This window comes from Centrocercus urophasianus, unplaced genomic scaffold (genome assembly GCF_019232065.1).
Source record: "Centrocercus urophasianus isolate 14NV4802_14NV808 unplaced genomic scaffold, USGS_Curo_1.0 seq_11, whole genome shotgun sequence".
Taxonomy (NCBI): domain Eukaryota; kingdom Metazoa; phylum Chordata; class Aves; order Galliformes; family Phasianidae; genus Centrocercus; species Centrocercus urophasianus.
In genome coordinates this window covers 31146180-31168539 of record NW_024884253.1, presented here as the reverse complement: position 1 = coordinate 31168539, position 22360 = coordinate 31146180, and the positions used below count along the sequence as shown (strand labels likewise).

General features: G+C 39.5%; 1 protein-coding gene across 7 annotated transcripts in view; it reads right to left on the bottom strand.

Annotated features, from left to right (window-relative positions):
- The window catches only part of NCOA2 (nuclear receptor coactivator 2), a 189172-nt gene that overhangs the window by 48780 nt on the left and 118032 nt on the right, over window positions 1-22360 (bottom strand). For all 7 annotated transcript variants that reach the window (XM_042808607.1, XM_042808606.1, XM_042808605.1 and 4 more), the window contains 2 exons: window positions 5284-5387; window positions 573-750 (listed from right to left, as the gene is read on the bottom strand). In XM_042808607.1, the coding sequence (XP_042664541.1) occupies window positions 573-750; window positions 5284-5387 (282 nt within the window). The remainder of the gene's footprint in view (window positions 1-572; window positions 751-5283; window positions 5388-22360) is intronic.

Genomic DNA, 22360 nt, shown 5'->3' with positions numbered 1-22360 from the left:
TCATAACATGCTGAAGTGAATTACATAACAGTTTTTAAGCTGCTGTGAGTAAATGAGGAGTGCTGTATTGACTTTCTATTTCTGTGCACCTCCTCCAAAAAATAATGATGTTAAAACCAATATTAATCTGTATGCAAAAATGGCTGCAATTAACAAAAAACTGGTTTTGAAAGAAAGATAAGCTGAAATATCAGTGAGACTGAAACCACTGAAATAAAAGATCTAACATAAAGAATGTTTTGATTTTGCAGAAGACATCATTCTTTTATTTAGACAGTCTTAAGGTAAACAGCCTAGACAGAAAGCTACCAGGGCTAAACACTGACTTTTAGTGATTCACTCTAAAGATCCATTTAAATATTTCAGTTAACAAAGAAGCCAACTTTGTAAAGAAGAAGGTACCTTTGAGAAAAATATAGATCACTGGTACAGTTGATTAATATTTTAAAAAGAAATAGTGTATATGACAAAGCCATAAGCAGTGGAAGTACATTAACTAAAGTAATCGAAATGCTGATTTATGGAACCAAAGTTAAATAAGTAAAGGTATTATAAGAGGAAAACATATATACCTAAAGATTTGGGCAGCAGGATTTTAACAAATTCATTGTGGTCCCCTACATGCAGGATGCTATATATGCTTGTGTTCATCAGCTCTTCTTGGTTGTACCTTAAGTACTGTGTCACATTCTCCGAAACAAACACAACATTACCTTCGGGGTTCACTACAAAGAAGAACCCATCCAGGGCCTGAGAGGAAAACAAAAAGACAGAGAGAGAGGGAGGGTTTGGGTGGAGAGAGAAACACAACATTAAACAATCAGAATGACAAAAAGGTATTAAAAAAAAAAACACAAAAAAAACCTTTCTTCAGAAGACATCTTGAATCCATCCCAGTTCTTATATTCTTGTCATAGCAAAGTACACGTTTCATATTGAACACCTCATCTTACTTACATCAAACCAGTTTAAAAGCACAGAAGGAAAGATGCATACCTTGCATTATAACGAAAACCATACATGAAAACAAACACAGAAACCCAATCAAACTAAATAAAACAAAGGAAGATGCTGCTAACTAGCAGTCTGCCTATGAAGTAGGAAACCTGTACTGAAGCCCAGAAGTCACTGCAGGACTTGCTGACACAAGGCAGTAAGTAGGGCTCCATTGACATCCCCAGCAAGGTATCTGCAGAGCAGCAGGTCCCATGCAGCCAGGAAGGTGAGACCCGTGGGGTTAAAAAGGAAGGTAAAGGGAGTGCAGCTTGCCCTGCAGATGTCAGCAGGTGGTGGGGTGCAAGGAGGATCCCACAGTTTTAATTCCTGCTCACAGGGCTGTTTTCTTTTTCTTATTTGACACCAGTTTAATTTCATCTTTTCACTTCAGCTCCACAGTAGTCTGTATCACTAACATTTTCTGAGCAGAAGCCTCTAAATAAGGCATTTCTTATATTACACTGATGGCTTCCCTTCTTTATCTCTTTTGACAGTGACAACCTGGCTAAAGGACTCTTTCACAGATGTCTGCTGTGTGCTATCTGAAACCTAACCCAAATATTACTTCACTCCTACCTGTCAGGATAAAATAAAAATCTGAGTATCAGGAAAATCTTCTCATGCAAACTTTCTTTATCTTAAGATGCAAGCCTGACTGTGCAAGCTAGAAACATTTTAGGGTATGTCCCACTAACAGTATGTCATATGAGCAGATAAAGGGGGTTTAAACTTAAAACACAGAAAGCTTTTGATCTAAGCATTCGACTACCAATTAAGCCCTGCATTTTTGCCTGATTTTTTCACTGCTCTAGAAGGTGGTGGGAAATCACCCTTCTCAATCTCAAACCCACAAACACCATATTGCGCCTTCAGTGACAGAAGCAAATCTATAAAACTGGTAAACAATGATTTACCAGATTTTGAAGTGAGCAAATCCATATAAAAACTGAACTCAGTTCACTGCAAAACAGCCTAACAGTCTAACAAAAAGGAGCAGCCACAGCAAGTGCATACAGGCATGTGGTATTTACTGATATGACCAAGCTTGCATTCGATACAACTTCCACGTTGGTGTTAACAGGCAGTTCTTATGTTCTCAGGCTACAGATACCTCTGAAAAATACTGAGGGTTAGTTAGCTGATCCAGACAGTGCAAAAGAGGAAAGATCATATTTCTGTTCCCAGCCACCCATCTGAGGGACCAAGAGAGGACAGCCAGGCTCTGTTCAGAGGTTCCCTGAAGAAGATGCAACAGAAACATGCTGCAACATAGGGATCTTCACAGAGATACAAATAAAATAAATCACCATGAAAGTGCTCAGACATGGGAAGGGTCTGCTCAAAGGCTGTGAAATCTGCTTCCCCAGAGATATTGGCCCTGGGCTACCTGCTCAAGCTGAACTCACTCTGCAAGGAATATATACTTTCCTTCTAAATGAAGATAATTGTCAAAAATACAAATCTGTGACTTCACTTTTTGTTGTTGCTATTTTGCTTCTGACCATCCTTGGTTCCTCCTGCTAATTCACTTCCTGTAGTGAGCTCCCTCCTTTGCAGGGGCTTCCATAACATCCATGCCATTTTCCTGCTGACTAGTATTTGGTTTAACTACTAACAATTTACAAGATTCCATTAATGGAGGCTCTCATGTTATTTTCTATCAGAGTCTCTGCTACAGATTAGTGTCTTAAACTGCATTTCACCACTGCTTGAAGCTGAGGGAAGCACAACATCTTTGGCTTAGTTGCTTTCACATCACAACAACCCCCTCTTTCAGCAGCATTTCTGAGAATATCAAGAGCTGGACTAGGGAGCTCAGTTGGCTGAAAACTGATGTAAGAACAGAAAAATTACATGCTGGCCACATCAGTCCCCTGCACTGGCCCACCGTGAAACCACATGGCTTTTAGAGCTGGCAGAAGGGGGTGGGTTTGGCTTAACCATTCTGCTTGGCCATAGTCCATGCTTACATCAATTCAAAGGGATTGTGAAATCAAAGCAAGAGCAGATGTTTATCGCAGTCCTAAGAAGACTTTCAAAAGCAGAAAGGGCAAGAAGGAGATTATTAGTTACTGGCATCCCATAATAACCCTCAGTCTTCCCTACTGTTTCCTCCTACAGCACCTTCTTTGCCAAGGAAGTGCTCTGGGCTGCTTCCGCCCAGCTGCTGCTTGGGACGGTCACAAAAGTGGTCATCCAGCCCAAAGCAGCACAGGCAGGGGAATACGCCCTATGGGCCACCCTCCCATTTCGTTCTGTTCAGAGGCAAAGACACTGTAAAAGGACTTTTTTAGATAGCAGAAGGCATTTGAGCAAAGTAGTGCACCAAGCCACTTAAATATTTCTGAAGCTCCCGTTTCTGCAATGATTTCTTAATTCTGTTCCAAGATGTATTCCACCACAATAACCAACAAGAGCAATATCGAAGACCACTTTTCTTTAGAGCTATCAGTATAGGGGGGAACAAATAATGGGCAACATGATGGAAGGGAAAACAAGAACAGATATTATTTGAGATGATATACTGGAACAGAGAATAAATCTGTGTTCTTTTTGAGCTCTCGCTGGCTCTCTCTTGACTATTTTTTACCCTCTTTCCATACCTACTTTTCCTCTTTAACCAAGAAATATATTAAAATATTCCTCAGAGGCAGCTGTGTGATGAATTTTACTCACTTTCTTCAGCTAGTTCGAGGATTCTTCAGTTTTATTGTTTAATAAAAACAGACAATTATGTTTCTAAACCAAATCAAGTCAGAAAGTGTTCATCGGTGCTGCCATTTTTATTACAATAAGGCAATGGAGAAAGAGTAGATTTTTCAAGAGGTTGTATAAAGGAGTTTTGTAAAGATGAAATCACTTAATTGCATTTCCTTAAAGAGATAAATACCCTCAAAACTATCTGTAGGCTTTTCACAGCAAATGTGTAACAACTTTCAGTCTTTCTAAGTTTCTTATTACCAGAGGAACAGAGTTTATTAATTTAGTTCCACAATCTTTCATTGTTAATATGCAATGGTTTTACTGTGAAGGAAAAATAAATGGAATAAATGAACAGACGGGTGATTTTCCGTGTGATGTCTGCTGCAGTAACCAATCATCTAAGACAAGCTAGGAAAAAATCATTTTATCCTTATTTTCCCCAAGATTAAAACAGGTCCTTACAATTACATTAATGGAACTTAAAGTTAAATTTTAACATGGCAGTGTAAGAGAGGAATGTTAACTATGATAGCAAAAGTAACAACAGTCAATTCACGGAGCGTGTGCAATAAATATGAAATTAGATCAATTATTTAATGACTCCAGCTTTTCCAAGAAGAATGTTTTCAATCCAACTTGTCTAATCTTCCTTATATTTAGTAGTATGATTTTGGAGTCTTTATTTCTTATTAGTACAGAACAACTATATTTTCCTCAAACAAATCACGAAAGATACTACAGACACTTAAAACTGATAAAACATGCATCCTGCTATTGCAACATTCAGAAATGACAGAATAATTATATTTCAGTCAAAGTTTCTTCCTCTAGCTAGATTCAGGGCTTGTGTTTTATTTTATCTGAAGTAGTGTTTATTCTTCTTACAGATAAGGCCCCAAGTCAGAACAGGAATAAACAGTTTGCAAGTGAGCTTATGCAGATAAAGCACCAAAGGACAGCAACATATGACATGAGGATCACAAACAGTATACCTACACAATATTACTATTACTGCCTTTAGAAGCCAGGTTTTAATCATGCAGCCTTTCGGTTATGAAAATAACAGCTAGAATCAGGCAGAAATCTTTACTAAATGAACTGAAATACATATCCTGTAAAGCTCTCCTAGATTATTTTACTGTTCCAGAGGGAAAAGAGTAAAGCTGGAAATGCTGGGATAATAAATCATGAAAACTGTACAGCAATGACATGCAATTTTAAAGGAAGCATTATTCATGTGAGTACTACTGTATCTGTAAGTCAGTGTTCAGGTACAGCAGCTCTCCCAAATTTGTCATGGCTTAGCATGAATAAAACATGCACATTCCAAACCCAAGACTGTATAATAAAGCAACTGAATCATCTCTGTCTCTCCCCACCCTGTTAAGGAGAATTTCAACACCGAACCCAGCAGAAATACATTGCTGCTCATCAATCCCATAATCCTAAATAGTCAGAATGGTTTGCATTGCTTGACCATTCTTATACAGCAGCCTCTAACTGCATTATTTCACTTCATTTACACTACTCTTCATCCAAGGGAGTGCAGAACTGGCTTAAATAAAGGAATTTTGTGCTCTTCACCTCAAGCATCATTGGTCCAAGTGCATCCTTGTCGATGACACTCTGGCCCGTAGATGACACATCTGCTTTTTGCACTTCATCTTCATTAGCTGCTGCTGCTTTTTCTGCAATAAAGAAAACTATGCATTAAATGACAGAGCAGTACTAATTAAGGGACAGAAAGAGACCACAGAAAAAGCGAGACTATATATGAAAGTTACAGTGCAACAGTACTGAATATGAGATTGAACGATCTCCCATCGCAATTCAACAGAAACATAACCATCATTATTTGCTTCTCAGTTGTGAAGTCTGAAGACACAAAGTAAATCCTTCCTGCTTTTTCTCTGCTAGCTATCTTGAACTACAAAACAGAACTCAGGGCACTGACAAGACTCCTTACAGAGGTGCAGGGAGTAACAGCCAGGAACGAGGCGCGTTAAGAACCAATCCCACAGAGTATGCAGAGCTCACAACTGCACAACTTTTCCATCATCACTGCATTTAGAAGGAAAATCCCAAGTCTGCAATCTGCAGTTTGAATACTGTGAAACAGTGGTCTGGTTTCTATTCCCAGACGTCTGCCCACATTTTTACTATCACACTGTTTTCACACTGCTTTACCAGTATGTTATTAGAAGAATGTATAACTGCAGGTGCTACGCTTGAAAATTACAAGGAAGACTGATTTAAGGTTTCTGGAGTAGAATGTTACACATTGCAACACGTAATCCACAGCATCACAGATCATGCCCTGTGGTATGATTGGAGGGATGTTCATACACACAGCTTTCAAATAAAGAGGGCTTATAATTCCTAGCAGGTAATGGACCATATTATTTTTTCTGTTCTAGGAATGGTATCAGCATTTAAGAGAGAAAATAATAAAAGTAATAACAACAGTGTGCTAAAGACATATTCTATGTACATTTTAAGTTAAAGGAATGAGAATTTTTTTCTTTCTCATTCTATACACAGAACAACTTTCATTTGTTTTTCAAGTAATTATGTAAAAGAACTGTGCTGAAATATAGAAAAATAAATTATTCAAGCTTTTTACATTAAGTATTATGAAATAATTATTTTAATAAACACAAAATCCTACTGAAACTACAAATAACAAGAATTTATAGTCATTCTACAATGTTAAGTCATTGACTAAGTGACTGAATAAATGAAGACTCGCAGGAATTATTGAAAGTTCCACGTGTAGATGGATCAACATGTCCCTGCAAACTCACGCTTGGTGAAAATCAAAGATTTGGTCATACAAATTAAAATGTACCCAAATCTACAGGATCTCCCAGTATCTGCAGATCTATAATTCTGCAGTCAAATTTCCTCTGAGCTCTTCTCTTGGCCAAGGTCATAAGCACGATCAGACAATGCTTAGACACAAAGTGAAGGAACTGCTTCAGAGAACCCCTGGATGTTTTCCTACCAGTGACCACCTGCTGGCAGTGAGGCTTTGGTCACTCGGACCCATCTCATCCTGGATCTCTGATGTTTCTTGCTTTCAAGCAAATAGAGTCAGGACTATCTTAGCTGTCCTCTAATCACAGAATCATAGAATGGCTGGTATTGGAAAAGACCCCAAGGATCATCATGTTCCAGCCCCCCCGCCACAGGCAGGGCCACCAACCTCCAGATCTGGCACTAGACCAGGCTGCCCAGGGCCCCATCCAATCTGGTCTTAAACACCTCCAGGGATGGGGCATCCACAACATCTCTGGGCAGCCTGTTCCAGCACCTCACCACTCTTTCTGTTCATACACAATATGACACCATTGTGAATAATGAGGAAACAAGCTTTCTGGAGGCACTATTAAGACTTGTATAATTTAAATCATTAAGATTACAATACTCAGATAGAAATAAATACTAGAAATAAATATAATTTCTTTCTCTGGCAATTTAACTGATCAGGATCTCTACTTCTGGTTTGCACTGAGGATAGAAATGTGTCTTTTTATTTTTCTTTTGGCAAAAGGCAGAGATTAAGGAAAAAAAGTTGAACAATCCTTCACATATTACAATATAGCAAAGTTGGCACCACATGATGATACAGTTCTCAAAACACATTCTAAAAATTGAAAACGAATTCTAAAGGATTCTAAAAATAGGGCTGAGCCTTTAATAAAGTCAGCAATGATACTTGTTTCCCATCTGTTCTTGGAATCATAAAGTGATCCCTGGTTTCACACCGTAAAATACTATAATGGATACGGATACCATCTCCCTGTTTTCTATTCCCACTGCAGCCATTGATAGCATGTTGACTACCAGGGAGCACGGGATTATCCTGCATGCACTGTGATACACAGACTGCAGACCTGGCACAGCAATGGCATGAGGGCATGGTTGCCACATGGCACATCCCAGCTTCATAGATTTACAAAGGAGACTTTCATCAACTATTGTTCAATGCAAAAGACTTGTTGAATATTTTTTGCCACTATTACAACCACAGAATTCAGATAAATCCCAAACAAGATATCTATATATTTTAACAGTATCTCCATAAAAACATCTACACTCTTTTATGTGCAGGGCAAGGCTTTACACAAATAAAAATGTTTTAATGACTTTAGTGGTAATTAAGACAGAAACTGCAGCACTGGGTCAGAGCAAGGAATGGTCTGCCTCTGTAAACCAGCCGCTTTTCCCTATGGTTCCACTTCCTTATTTTGACACCTGGATCCCTGATCACTTCTGTTCTATTTTCAGCTGCCCCTCAAAACCGTTTGACTTTCCCACTTCCTTTTCTTTTAGCCCACATAGGGCCCAACCCAAAAGGATCAATAAATACCTTGCTTGTTACAAGAAAAACTAACGGAGAAAATAAGAAAACGCTGTTCACACATCACTTACCCACCTACTGGTGACAACATGCACTCTGCTCCACACAGCATTTTTTTAGGCACAACAAAAAGCATCATAAATCACAAGTGCTCCCAAATGATGCACTTTATAATTGGGCCTATAACTTAATTGTGTAAGGAGCTTAGTGGCCAGAGTGCTTAGAATAGGCTACACATTAGAATAGGCTGTAAGTCCCTGTACATTTATTTAAGCAGCATTGTATAGGAAACCATGGCCTCAGACAGCCACATAAAAGCAGGTCCAGCAGTAACTTACGTTGACGCAATGAACTGCAGCTACTGATAATGCTCAGCAGCACAGTAAATTACCCAATTTTGACTGGACTACAAAGCCCTTCCTGAAGCATCAGTCAGCACACACAGGAATAGCGCATGCAGAGGTGGTCAGCAGCACTGTTCTGGCAAGGGAAGAACTCAAAATGCCAATTGATATAGTGATATTGCACGTGGGGCTAACTGGGAACAAGAATTTGTTGCAGCAAGGCTGGAAAAGAACAACCAGTGCATGAATTTCTGGTGCTGGCAACACTCACGTATTCAATCACAAGTTTGTATTTTTGCTTTAATTAACATTTCCAACTTCTGGAGTCAGGTGGTGGTGCAAAAATGTGAAGTTTGTTTTTCCTTTTTCCACTTCTCCCCTCTTTTTCAGGTTCACTAGGGGGCCTAAAAACAGATCAGAAGCACAGAGTGCTTATTATTTCCGCATAGATGAATGATTTCTGAATGCTAGGGGTCAGAAAAAGAGCTGCAGAGGCTCTGAAGCCCCATAGGGACCAGTGGCATTGCCCCACGACTAACCACTGCCGCCAGGTTTTTCCACTGCAGCCACATGACATGGCTGTGCCGCAACAGCTCCATCCCTGCTGTAAACCACAGGGAAACATCACCAGGTATCCCCTGAGCAAGGCAGCACAGAGCAGAGATTCAGCAGCATCTGTATGAAAGGGGAGAGGGAGCATCCGTTGGAAACAAGCTACCAAGGATCGAGTGTGCTTTATCTAAATTATAAAGCAATAAACATCACAAGTACTTGTTATATATATGTAATTATTATATATACATAATTATTAGCTCTGCTCAATTAACAGTTTAGCCTGGAGAGTAAAAAAGAATTACATAAAATGGAAGTACCCTTGAGAGAGATTCTACAAAGAATATATACATCCAATTATGTAGCGTTTCAGTGATGTAATTTATAGTTTAAATTGTGGATATGTTTATAATTGCATAAGTAGTAATATACTGAAACACATATTAATATTTTCAATTGGTTATTTTTCTAGTGTTTACTTTTCTATGTTAATATGCAGAGTTAAGAGGAGAAAAAAACCCTGCATAAACACATTCTGGTAAATTTACCAGTGGGAAAGCCTCGAGCTTAATTTGAGATTCCTTCCAGATTCTGAAAGCAAACCTTTGTGAAATCACTTTAGCTTAACAGAAATGCCTAAATCAGTGCAAAAGAAGCCAAAAGCAATAGCTCCAAGTCTCCTGCTACATTTAAACTCAGGAAGTCTTCCTGACTTTCTGTCCTTCGGTTCCCCCCAGCCCAAGTTTTCTGGTTCTCACTGGGTACCTACAGTAGGCTCAGAAGAGCTGCTGTCAAGCCTTACCTCCTCTTGTTTGGATTTTAAACCCTCCATTCCTACAGGTGGGCAGTCAGGGTTGGTGGGACTATCTCAAAAGCTCTCTTTGTCCTCATCCATACTGGACTCCAACTTCCTTAATGAAATCAGCTACAGAAATATCTCCCCCTTGACACTCTTGGCAAAACCAAAACGTGTTTTCAAAGTAAAGAACAAAACTCTCATAAGAACAATCCCCTTTTAGAGACTGAAAAAATATGAAGCATGCTCTGAAAGAGGACATTTGCATCAACACACATTTGTCACTGGAGAAATACTTTCGGTTCTTTGCAGAGGAGAGACGTCAGTGAAACATTGAGAGGGCAGCACACATGTTCAGCAAATTGCTGAGGAAAGAGGTGCAAATTTAGTATTCAGCACTGTTTAAAACAGTTCTTCTCCAGTGCCCTATATAATTCACATTCTAAATAATTTTTTGGAATTACTATTGAAATGCCATACCCATTTAAAATCATGTAATCTTGCTTTATTGCAATAGGTAAAAAAAAAAAAAAAAAAAAAAAAAAAAAAGCAAAATATAAGCAAAACAAAATATAAGCAAAGCAAAACATAAGCAAAGAGATTTATTAGAAGAGACACTAGGAAGTTCAATTCTTCATGTTAGAAGAATTTCACGAATGAAGAAAGAATCTCATACAGCAGTAATGCCGACATCACTTGAAAGTGACTGTAAATGCTATATCATGTTTAAACACGCAGGTAAATTTACAGTGGAACTGTCTGGAAAACAAGTCATGTTCTCAGTTTTTTTGTAGGCATCCACCAATTTCTTTTACTTTGCCTCATTTGTATTTATGTGTTTACCCCGTGTGATCCTTAGGACATCTCCTGAATTGCAGTGCAAAAGTAAAATGCAAACAATCAAAGGAATAGCAAAGTATGTAACTGGCCAAAGGCAGTCAGATACTGCATTAGAAAGCAATGTTATTGTGCAATGAAATACATAATACTTAGCAAACTGATATGTTGTGGTTGGTATTACCCCTGAAACTAATAAATTAATACTACCTATGATGATTGCTAAGTATTAATGTTGACTGTGGTCACAGACAGGAGGTTTTTCACAGGAGTAATGCTATGCAGAAGTAAAAAATTAAAAGAAAAAAACAACAAAACAGGAAAAGAGTGAGTTTGTACTCGGTAATGTGAGTGGTTCTGCATCACAACATGTGACGAAGCAGAGCAGCAAGCGACGTGTAGGCTGCTCTGACGCCTGGTTAACCGCAGGGAAAGCACTCGGCACCACGCACACACATGCCTGTCAACCGGTTCCTGTTGCCTCAGCACAAGTTGGTTTTTCTCCCTCAAACCAAGCGATTTCTCAAAAGACCAGTGTCTAAGAAACGGCAGCTATTTCAGTAATCAATTTTAAGACCGGCTTATCCCATGCCTATGAATAAAGTTAGCTGCTATTTTGGGGTGGCAATTATGCGGTGAGGTTGCTCTTTCATCACACAGCATCCATCTGTCCGGAGCACAGCAGCCATCAGGCTCCTGAATGCATTTTTCACTCAGAAACTATAGATCAAGTCTTACGGGAAAAACTATGCGACATCTCGGGAAGGTTTTCGGAGGTAAAACAAGGGAGAATTATGCATCTGCACCGAACTAAAATTAGAAAAGCTGCCATATGGCTCTGTGAAGCCAGCAGCACGTTCTTATTCATTAGGAAGCATTCTGCTAACATAAAAACACAAGGCCTTCCTGTGCTCTCCAAATGTGTTTATCTTTTCAACATTAATGCACGATATATCATCAGGCTGCTGAAATCTCCTGCAGTGCATATTAAAAAAGCACAGCTGCACTTCTTCTCAGCGTGTTTATTCAGCGCGAGCCATCTCCAAGAGGAGTCGGGCCCAGCTCGTGCCACACAGCCCTCCTGGTACAGCGGGCAGAAGGGGTTCAGCACAGCTTGGCACATCCATGGGGTTCAGCTTCATGCTTCGTACTGCTGGTGGAAGCGTGCTTATGTGGCAGCTGGCCCTGCAGATTGGGCTGACAGACGGCCGGGAAGCTGTGGGCTCAGGTCATTGCTTGGTAGTAACAGCGCTTACAGCAGGGTGTGGGGTTGGTGTGGGGTTGGTGTGCCCCAACCTTCTGCCATCGCACTTTCACCTGGGACAGAACTGGCTTTCCTCACAGTGCCTGGTATATGACGCCATATTTTACCTTTGGGAGGAAAACAACATTGATAATACAGTGATGTTTTAGTTTCAGTTTTTCAGCTGCTTGTACTGCCTTGTCAGCCAGGGGGCTGGAGGGTACAAGGAGCTGGGTGGGAACAGGGCAGCTGACCCAGACTGGTCAAAGGGATACCCCTGCTGTGTGACATCACGTGAAAAAACTGAGGGGAGTTGGTCAGAGGGACAGCCAATGCTCAGGGACTGGATAAGCACTGCTCAGTGAGCAACTGTGCTGTGCACCAATTCCTCTGTGTTTATACACACACATGCGGGCTGTTCCAAACGTAGTGCCTCCTATTTAATCAGGTTGCCTCACAGTGTCAGAGGTAGGTGCTAGTGGTTGAACCTTCCCACCAATACTCCATTACATGTCGTTGCCGTGTGACAGATGGCAGCAGAGGGGCAGCCTGACAAAATGGCGTCTGGCATGGAAGTACGGATGGAGCAGTGGTGTGTCACTGAACTCCTCCATGAGGAAAAAACAGCACCCACTGACATTCATTGATGCTTGTTGAACATTTAAGGAGGCCAAACAGTGGATAAGAGGCAGTGGGTGCTTTTCAGCTGTGGCGAAAACTACAGTGGGTCACCATTGCTGGTGCAGATTTTTACGAGCGCAGCATGAAGGCTCTTTGTTCATTGCTGATGAAAATGCAATGCTTATGGTGGTGACTATATTGAAAACTGTTCTCTACCTAAGAATATCCTCTATCAAGTAGTGATATTGTGCTCTTTATGTCAGTTATAGATTCCAAAGAAATAAATAGGAGGGGTTACTTTTGGAGCAACCTGTGTGTGTATGCATATATTAAAAACAGATAAAAATATATAAAAATACATAAAAATAAAAATACATAAAATCATAACCACTATTTCTCTCTTCTTATTAAATAGTTTTTATTTCAACCAATGAGGTTTTTTTGTGTTTTTTTTTTTTTTTTTTTATCCTGACACCCCCAACCCACAGCAAATGGCTGTTTGGTGCTGAGCTGCTGCTGGGTTACAGCACAGCACTGCTATAAGGAAGCATCGGGAAGACAAAGCATCTACAAAAAGCCCTGTATGCTCACACACCCACCAAATAGAGGTGAACATTCATGGTGCTTTTTGGGCTTTAAGTCATGTCTGATCTTCAAAAACTCAGAGACAGAAGCCAGTATGTAACACTTCCCTAAACACTGAAAGTAAAATAAGCACTGAAAAACTATGATGGATTTAGGAGTAGAAACAAACTGAACTAATAACATAAAATTAGTCAATTTCCTTTCTGGTAGCAATGCTGACCTTACTCCATTGTTCTTTTTTGTTCCAAGAAGAACAAGAATTTTTTCACCCTATACAACTTCCATTAGAAGAGCTGTCTGTGAAATAATCCCCTTCATTCAGTTAAACTGGAAAAAATTCAGGACATAGAATAAAAATCATTAAACTCAACTCACCAAAAATAATATTTAACTACTGGACAGAAAGAAGCCTAGTACCTCTGTATGTACTCTTGCTAAACACTTTAACATGTACTTTACTGCATTTTTTCAGTTTCTTCTCCTTCCCATTTTACTTCTTTTTTTCAGCCATTGCACTACAATCCCTTTTCTCTTTCATGATTACAAAACTCAATGGTCTACTTCTTGAAACTAAGCTTGCAGTCTGAAGAAAAAGTGCAGTTTAAAGAAAAAACAGGACAAGAAAGCTTCCTGCAATTCCAGGTGTTACTTACAAGTGTGTCATCTGCTGTGCCCATCCACCAGTGCTGGAGCCCCCAGCCTCACAGCTGCTGCAGTCAAGACATTGGTCTTTTCTGAGCACTGAGCCTCAGTCTCGCCTCTTTGAAGATACTTCAGTATCTTCTCTGAAGGTTGCTAACTGCTGGATTTAACATTATTTGCAGAAACACATAGCTACCATTCACACGTTTCATAGAATCATAGATTCACAGAATCACAGAATGGCCTGGGTTGAAAAAGACCCCAAAGCTGATCTAGTTTCAACTCCCCTGCCACAGGCAGAGCCGCCAACCACTATGCCAGGTTGCCCAGAGTTTTTTTCTACTGTTTAACGTAGCAGCAGGGATTATTCAACCCTGAGATGACCATGGTGTCACTGCTTTCAGTTAAATGCTGCTAAGGTTGTGAAGGGAAGTAAAACCTAAAATTACAACCCACTTGCTGCTGCTTAAAACAGAGCTGAAGAATAAATTGTCCCAGCCAGGACCCCCAATCCTTACCAACTTGCTCCATCCTCAACATGCATCCAAAATACAAAACAAAACGGCAAGTAAAATAATTTCCCTGCTGAGATTATTTCTAGTATTGTTATTCATTAGTAAAGACACAGAAGGACAAGTGTCATACTGCTATTTCAGTGAAATTTAAACCGAGTCTTAGAGCTGCTCTGCATTGAGAAACTATTTCTCACTCAACACCTCATTCTAAATCGTGATGTTGCTCTAAACTATCACACTGAGTGGCAAGTTGTTTTTCATAAATATGTACTGAATGTGGAATTAAGCTTCCATCACAGTCATCATCTGGACCTGCTTCAATATTGACCTCTAGCACTAAGTTTTCAAACAAATAAACAAAAAAAAACCAACAAACCCAGCATAAAGGAATACAACAGGGTGCAGAATTTTCAGACAGTTCTTAGCTTACAAAAATATATGAGTACTTTCAACATACACTAACACCATCCTTCCAGTCTGGACTGACTGCCTAGAGAAAGAGCACAAATAAGTTATCAAAGGAGCTCCCTGTCCAGGAGACTTCCATATCAAAAGGTCAAGATCCAAGAAGGCACTAAGGATTTATAATCTTCACTGGTTCAAAACGCTGTTTAAAATGCTTTTTTTTCCCCCCTCTGCACTTGCACTTCCTACAAACGTGAAGAAGGCTCAAATTCCTTGACTGCTTGTGGTGCAATTTAGAATATTTTAGAATTGCCTACAGTACAGTATGTAGACAACTACAGAGCACAAAATGCAGATCAATTGCATTGGCCATCAGAGTCTTAGACAAAAATTCCCTCACTGATGAACTACTCCAGAATCAGAAAAACATATTCAAATATACATAGCTGTAGTTACATGCTCTCTTTCTCTCTCTCAGGAAATATTTTTGCGTCTTTTGGTATTTGGATACTTCAAAACGTTTATCAAAACTACCTACTTCTGCATACTAACAAATGTTACACATCCATCAATGCTGACTTAAAATCTGTTACGTTAATATGGCCGAATTCCAGATGAAAAGGCCAAGCCAACTGACCTCTGCACTGAAATACTAGATACAAAGATTTGGCATCACACAGTTTAACAGAGTAATTATTTTCTTTGGTATGTACTGAATTAGGACAGAAAATGTTACTGTATTTTTTGGCATTTTAAATTTTCTAAGTGTCAGATATTAACTTAATGAGTAATCTCATCTTGTTTTGATAATTCATCTCTAAAAACAGCATTAGTATTAATGTCTAAATGGTTGGAGCCCAATGTTCTTTAACTTTTTGGCTCAGCTGATGTTTTGAAAGACAAGAAATATGGCAGGATTTGATAATTTAGCTCAAAACAGAGCTCCACTGCTGTCTCAGAAACAATATATTGCCTTCACAAAAGTTAACAGCTCTCCAAAGCATAAGTATCACAGGCAAGATTATGAAAACAGAGATTCAATGGTTAACACTCTTTAGACTAGAATCGGCAAATATAATTGCCAAGCTAATTAAACCTATAGGTTTCCAAAACTCAGGCCAAAATAACAAACTGCAAAGGAATATTAATCTAGTCAGACGCCATTTCTTGAAGCCTTATTCTTATGTACTTGACCAACTGTTAAAAGGAACCAGATGACTCCCTTTCTTTGAATGCCACATCACCATGATTACAAAATATCATCTTTATTTTAGGATGCTGATGATAAATCTTTCTGACATACCAGATCATTCACAACAACATGCAAAGAGCTTTTTGCTTTTATAAGTTGCCATAGATGACTGCAAAAATTTTCAAGAGCCCCAATATGGCGCACCAAAAAGAAATATGAGGGATCACTGGCTCCCTGTGATCTCTGTGAAGGAAAAAGTTTCCATAATGAAGTGTAGGCCAAAACTGAGCACAGATAATTGAAGACAGCTAAGGAAGAACAGAAACAAGTCTAATTTAATGTGCCCATGCTAACATACACAACATGTCTCCTACTGTTTCCAATAGCTCAGATTATAGGAGATAAATCTTTTTATGAAAAAGCTCTAAATCACTGAGAAAAGAAAGTTTTCTCTCTATAAAAGCTCACTGTTCAGAAATAGACATTGGGGCCCCTCTTTTTGCTTTTTTTGCCCATCAGCACAGGCCAGAGCCAAACATTTAAAGTTGAGTTTAGAAACAGAAATGTTGCTGTCACTGCAAGTTAAAAAGCAAAAAAAACAAAAAACCAAAAGCTTCCTTAAAAACATCTTCTGAGTGATGGTTACTTAGAGAAAACTGTGAATTTAAATTCTTCATGAAATTGTGTTCAAAATTCATTTTGTATCTTCCAACAGTGGCTACATTGCTTTAGGAATGTTAGTGGCATGGTTTTGACTGGGACAGAGTTAATTGTCTTCATAAAGTCTCATATGAGCCTGTGTTTTGGATTCTTGATGAAAATAGCAGTGATAACACATCAATGTTTAGCTGCTGCTGAACAGTGCTGCATAGATCCAAGGAAGTTTTGGTTTCCTGGATCTCCTTGGATTTCCTGCTAGAAACAGGAGCTGGGGGGGCTCAAGGAGCTAGAGGGGACAGAACCAGAACAGCTGACCCAAACTTGTCAAAAGGAGATCCCGCACCAGATGGCATAATGTTCAGTGGTAAGTACTGGGATAAAGAAGGAGATAGGTGGGATGCTTTGGGTGGTGATGTTTGCAAGTAGACAAATGTACAAGGCATCCTACTTTATTAGCAGCAGCTGAACATCTGCCTGTCTATGGGAAGTAGCATGTGAATTCCTTGTTTTTCCTTGCTTGTGCATGCAGCTTTTGCTTTTTCTAGCAAACTGTCTTTATTTCAACCTGTGAATCATTGCACTTTCACCTTTCCAAATCTCTCCCCCATCCCACATGGGTGGAAAAAGTGAGCAGTGGTGTGGTGCTGAGCTGCCTGCCAGAGTTAAAATATAATAGTCAGGAAGGATGCTAATGACTACTAACATGGTAGTAGTATAAGACATTCTTTAAAATGAAAAGATTTTATTTCATCACCTTAGAAAAGTTTGGCTTATCTGGTTGCTAAGATTTACATCCAGACAAATTCACTTTTCATCTCAATGAATGTTCAATTTACATTAATTTGTTCTGTTAGATTTTAAAGTGGCTACTAATAGATCTGATGGGTACAAACAGGCTCCCTTCAACAGTCTGATCCATGCTTACAACATAATTAATCAGGCATTATCATTTCTTGTTCTCTACTTTAGAGTCATGAAGTAGAGATCAGCATGCAGTCTTAAATGGCACTATAATTCAATATATTATTTCATAAGCAGAAAAATAAAAACAAACAGTATTGCTTTCTCTGTTTTCTTAGTGAGCTCAATCAGCTCTGCTCTGCGAAGCAACTTCAACCTGCTTTGAAAGCAAAGGGTTCCCTTAGCCACTGACAACTGGCAGCTCACAGAAAAAGATGCTCCATGTTGTGAGGCTGTGAGGGAACTGCTGTATCAGGCTGGATGCCTCCACTCAGCAGTTGTGGCTTCAACCAGGAAATGCTAAAGACTAAGGACTCCAGCCATGCCCCTTCCCTGGCACCAAGGCTGGTAATACTGGTCTGCAGCAAAGCCAGTACATCAGATCATAGGTCCTAATCCCAAACCTTTTCCTCAGGTCAGCAATTTACTTGTGGAAGGAAACTTGGGTAGCTGCTTCTCACTCCACCCATCTTTTAAATAACAATTGTTATTTCTACAGGATGCTGGGATGCTGTTTTTTGATCTACAAATCTACATTCTAAGCCCTTTTGTAGATCTAGGCCGAAGCCTTGTTAAAAAAACAACAACAAAACACTACCACAAATCTCTGGGAAGGTTTAAGTTCTTGAGAACCCCTTGTCTGAACTTCAAGGAAAGAAGGAATGTCAATGCCCATGACCATCACAGAGCTCAAGGAAAAAGTCTTCTTACACCACAACTCACAATGAAGCTGATTTCATTTCATAAAAGTTTATGGTCTGGCTTCTCAACATGTATCACTGATGTAAGCTTTCTGGACATCTTCATAGTTTAGACTGTCCATTGTAAAAACACAATTGTATTTTGAACCTTAAGTAAAACAGCCCAACAAGCTGCATTACAAAAGTCCAGTTAAAATCAGTAACTCTAGCAGCTAGAGAGACGGTGACTCCGCTCCCAAGCGTCATGGTAATTACAATAATCCTTGATACTGATCACTATAACACTCAACCATTTGTTAGCAAATTTTATCACACTCCCTAGAATTATTTCATTATTTCTCAGTGCAGCACTAAAAGAAAAAAACAGTATCAGAGAGACAAGGAGCGATTCTACATAAAGTATCACTTTTGACAGCTGATCAGGGAGTACTGTGTTCAGAAAAGTCAAGGGGGGATAACTAAAATAACTAAAGGTAGAAAATTCAACTCAAACATTCAAATATTTCCTCCACGCTGAGAGGGTAGAAGGTCTTGTAGAAGTGAAGGAAGACAGGAAAAATAGTATGTTATTGGCATAAAACACCTCTATATTTTTCCATGCAACACCAAAACAAACAAAACAAGAGAAATCTAAATGAGGATCGCTCTGAGTTTTCCGACCTATATTTAGAATTAACAACCTTGACATCTCTTCCTCCTCTTTTTTCATTTCCAAGTGAATCAATTGTTATATTTAAGCACACTTCCTCTCCCATGTTGAACATAGGCCCGGACCTAATGTGACATAAAATAACCCGTCTCTGGAAGACGTCTCTCAGAAGGATCATGGGAACTGCAGGTTGTTCCAAGTCTTTCTAGGAAACTGTGCCTCAGAAGAAAAAATAACCAGTAAAAGGTTAGTTCTCTTCATACTCACACATCTTCACATGACAAGGGACTGCTATTAACTGTCTAGCCAGATCTTCCCAACAGAACCCAAAAAGTTTTACCAAGTGATTTCTGCATCATGCCAAGAACCATCACTGCACTGCAAAATATGCACTTCAAAAGATATTCAAATCAGATTGTGAGGGCTGATGAAACCCACCAAATTCTCCATTAGGTTGTTTCAAATTTCAAATAACTTTCAACTCAGAATCTGCAACTCATATACGAGTTGACTTTGGCCACAGACTGCAGCTTTTAGGCTGCATACTGCTTCTGCCTGTTAAAGAGTCCTCTGTGGCAGGCACAGTGCACTGCTCCGTTTTGCCTTGTATCAGCAAAGTTTGCAGGGAAATGCCTTCCTGCTTCAAGACGAATGGAGCCTAAATCAACAGATGTAGGATACTGCTGGTTGTTCAGAGGGACACATGGATACTGTTCTAGATAACCGGGCAGCATCTGGAGCATCTCCAGTTTTGGAGCATCTGCAATTGCATTTACTCTGATTTTTTTCTACTTTAGAAGAACTTAAATTTATTTATGTATTATCCTCACTCCATCTCTTAACTGACGTTCTCTCTAGAGAAGAACAGCATACCTTCAGAGGGAAGAGGAAGAGTATCTGTGTTTGTATGTGTGTGTTGTGCACATACTACAGCACCTACTGCCTTGTAAAACACATATGGATGTTCCAATACACTTTAATGACAAAAGGAAACATAAGGCATGTGTGTCTTGGCTTTCTAATCACCTGCCTAAGGATGTTCACTAGGAGCACCAGTGTACATCACAAAGAAAGTAAATGAATGTTTGCCATGTCATCTTTCAAGCTTCAGCCTATATATTTTTCCCCCATTGCACACTGTGGGTTTTCATAAAAGAAACTGAAACCTGAAATATTAGCTCCTTTTCATATAGTCAGCCATTTCATTTGAAGAGATCCCCATTTCTAACTGACTGTGCAGCTGTCCATATACAGAATCTTTGCAGAAATAAGAAAAGGCAGGAGTTAGAGCAGATGCAATTATCTTGTTTTCAGTTTGAACACGGAGCCTTTGATCAACACCTCTTCAACGTGCTGTGAATCCACAGGTTTTCAGGATTCAAAGATGGTATGAAAGGCATTGCACTCTATTGTGAGTAAATATTGTATTATTACTTTTCAGGCTGCATTCTTTAAAAAGAAAAGATAAAAGCCGTGTAACACAAGCTGGGTTCCTTATAGTAGATGATTTTATTTTGACAGAAGTATCATCATTACTCTCAGTAAATTAATTTGCTATTCCATAAATTAAGCTCTACAGAGAAAATCAAGGTAACATGAAGCTTCCTTCCTCATTTACTTCCTTTACATGTTGCTCATACTGCATGCACTAATCTAAAGCACAAAGCAAGCCTTGGTGGCCTAGAATCAGTACCTTTTGCACTGCATATTCCAGTAGCAGTAGAGACTACCAACACTAAGATACTAATCATAGAATGGCTTAAGTTTGAATCGGAAGGAACCATGAAGATCATCCAGTTCCGATACGCTGCAGTGGGCAGGGCTGCCACCAGATCAGGCTGCCCAGGGCCCCATCCAACGTGGCCCTGAATGCCTCCAGGCACAGGGCATCCACAGTTTCTCTGGGCAGCCTAAGCCAGTGCCACACCACCCTCTGGGTAAACAATTTCTGCCTAATAGCTAATGTAAATCTCTTTTAGTTTAAAACTGTTCCCTTTTGTCCTGTCACTGTTAATCCATGTAAAAAATCAGTCTCTCTCCTGTTTGTAAGCTCTACTGAAGTACTCAAAGATCACAATGAGGTCTTCCTGAAGCCCTCTCCAAGCTAAACAAGTCCAGCTTCCTCATCCTTTTTTCATAAAAGAAGTGCTCCAGCTCTCCGATCATCTTTGCGGCTCTTCCCTGGACCTTCTCCAACATCTCCACATCTTTCTTGTGCCGTGGGCCCCAGGCTTTGACACAGTACTCTGACACACGTGAGACGAGGAGAGGATCCAGAAAGTGTGGCTTCACCAAGAGCAGATAGTGCCTAACCTATCTGGTGGCCTCCTATAATGAAGTGATGGCACTGGTGGACAACGGAAGAGCACATGATGCCATCTACATGGACTTGTGCAAGGCCTTCGACATGGCCCTGCACCACATTCTTTCTCTAAATTGAAGAGATACTGATTTGAAGGGTGGACAGTTTGGTGGAAAAAGAACTGACTGAATGATTGCACCCAAAGGGTTGTGATCAACAGACCCATGTCCAGGTAGACGCTGGTCACAAGTGGTGTCTGCCTGGGGTCCATCTTGGGACCAATGCTCTTCAACATCTTTATCAACGATAAGGAGTCTAGTACACTCTTAGCAACTTGGCTCATGACACCGAGCTGAGTGCTGCTCCTAATACTTCTTCAGAATCTAAATGTAATATTTCTAATTGACCAGACACCAGGTGGCACAGCTGCTGGGAAACTGCTAAAATCTTAGTTCAAATTGTGGAGTTATTTATGCATGTGAGCTGCATACTGTGTTTTATTTTTTTTCAGATTTAAAATGTAAAAATGCATTTATAATGTCTGTAGAGTTCATAAATGATTACATGATAAGTGGCAAAAGAAGAACTGTAGAGGTTTTAAATGCAGCGTGCGAATATGCTATTTCTGAGAAGGTAGCCTCCAAAAGATTTAGATCCTAGATTTCAGGGAGAGATGCCTCTGCCTTACTTATATATACTTACTACACTCTCAGAAGTTAAAACACACATTGACTATTCTATAAACACTAAATTAACAAAAGCAAAACTTAAATGAAAATACTCCTTCAAGAAACACAGAAGGAGCGCTTTCGCCAAATCTCCCAAAACCTGTGAGATTTAGCAGAAACACCTGAGTTTTGTATAGCATTCCACAGCTCTTGGACCACAATCATCTTTGCAGGTACAGAACATAAAATAAACAACCACACTCCACTAGATTTGAATGATTTTCTCTCTTGGTCACATAGAAGTTATGAAAAAAAAAACAAAAAACAAAAATCAAAGAAAAGCAGAATTCAAGTAGGATACAAAATAAATAAGTTTTCCTGTAATGCTCGCCCATAACTACTACTTCTAATTGAAATACCAGTGAAGATCGAATATTCAGTTCCTCTTTAACTTTGAGCCACAACTTGGAGTCGAAGCTTAGCTTTCCAATTTAAAACTTCAAGAAACTTATCCCTAGAACATTCATCACCAATGGACAAGGCATACATCCCTTTAAGAGAAAGGCATCTTTGACAACCAGAATTGTTCAGGAGCTCCAAGGTAACCATAAGACAGATCATGGCTC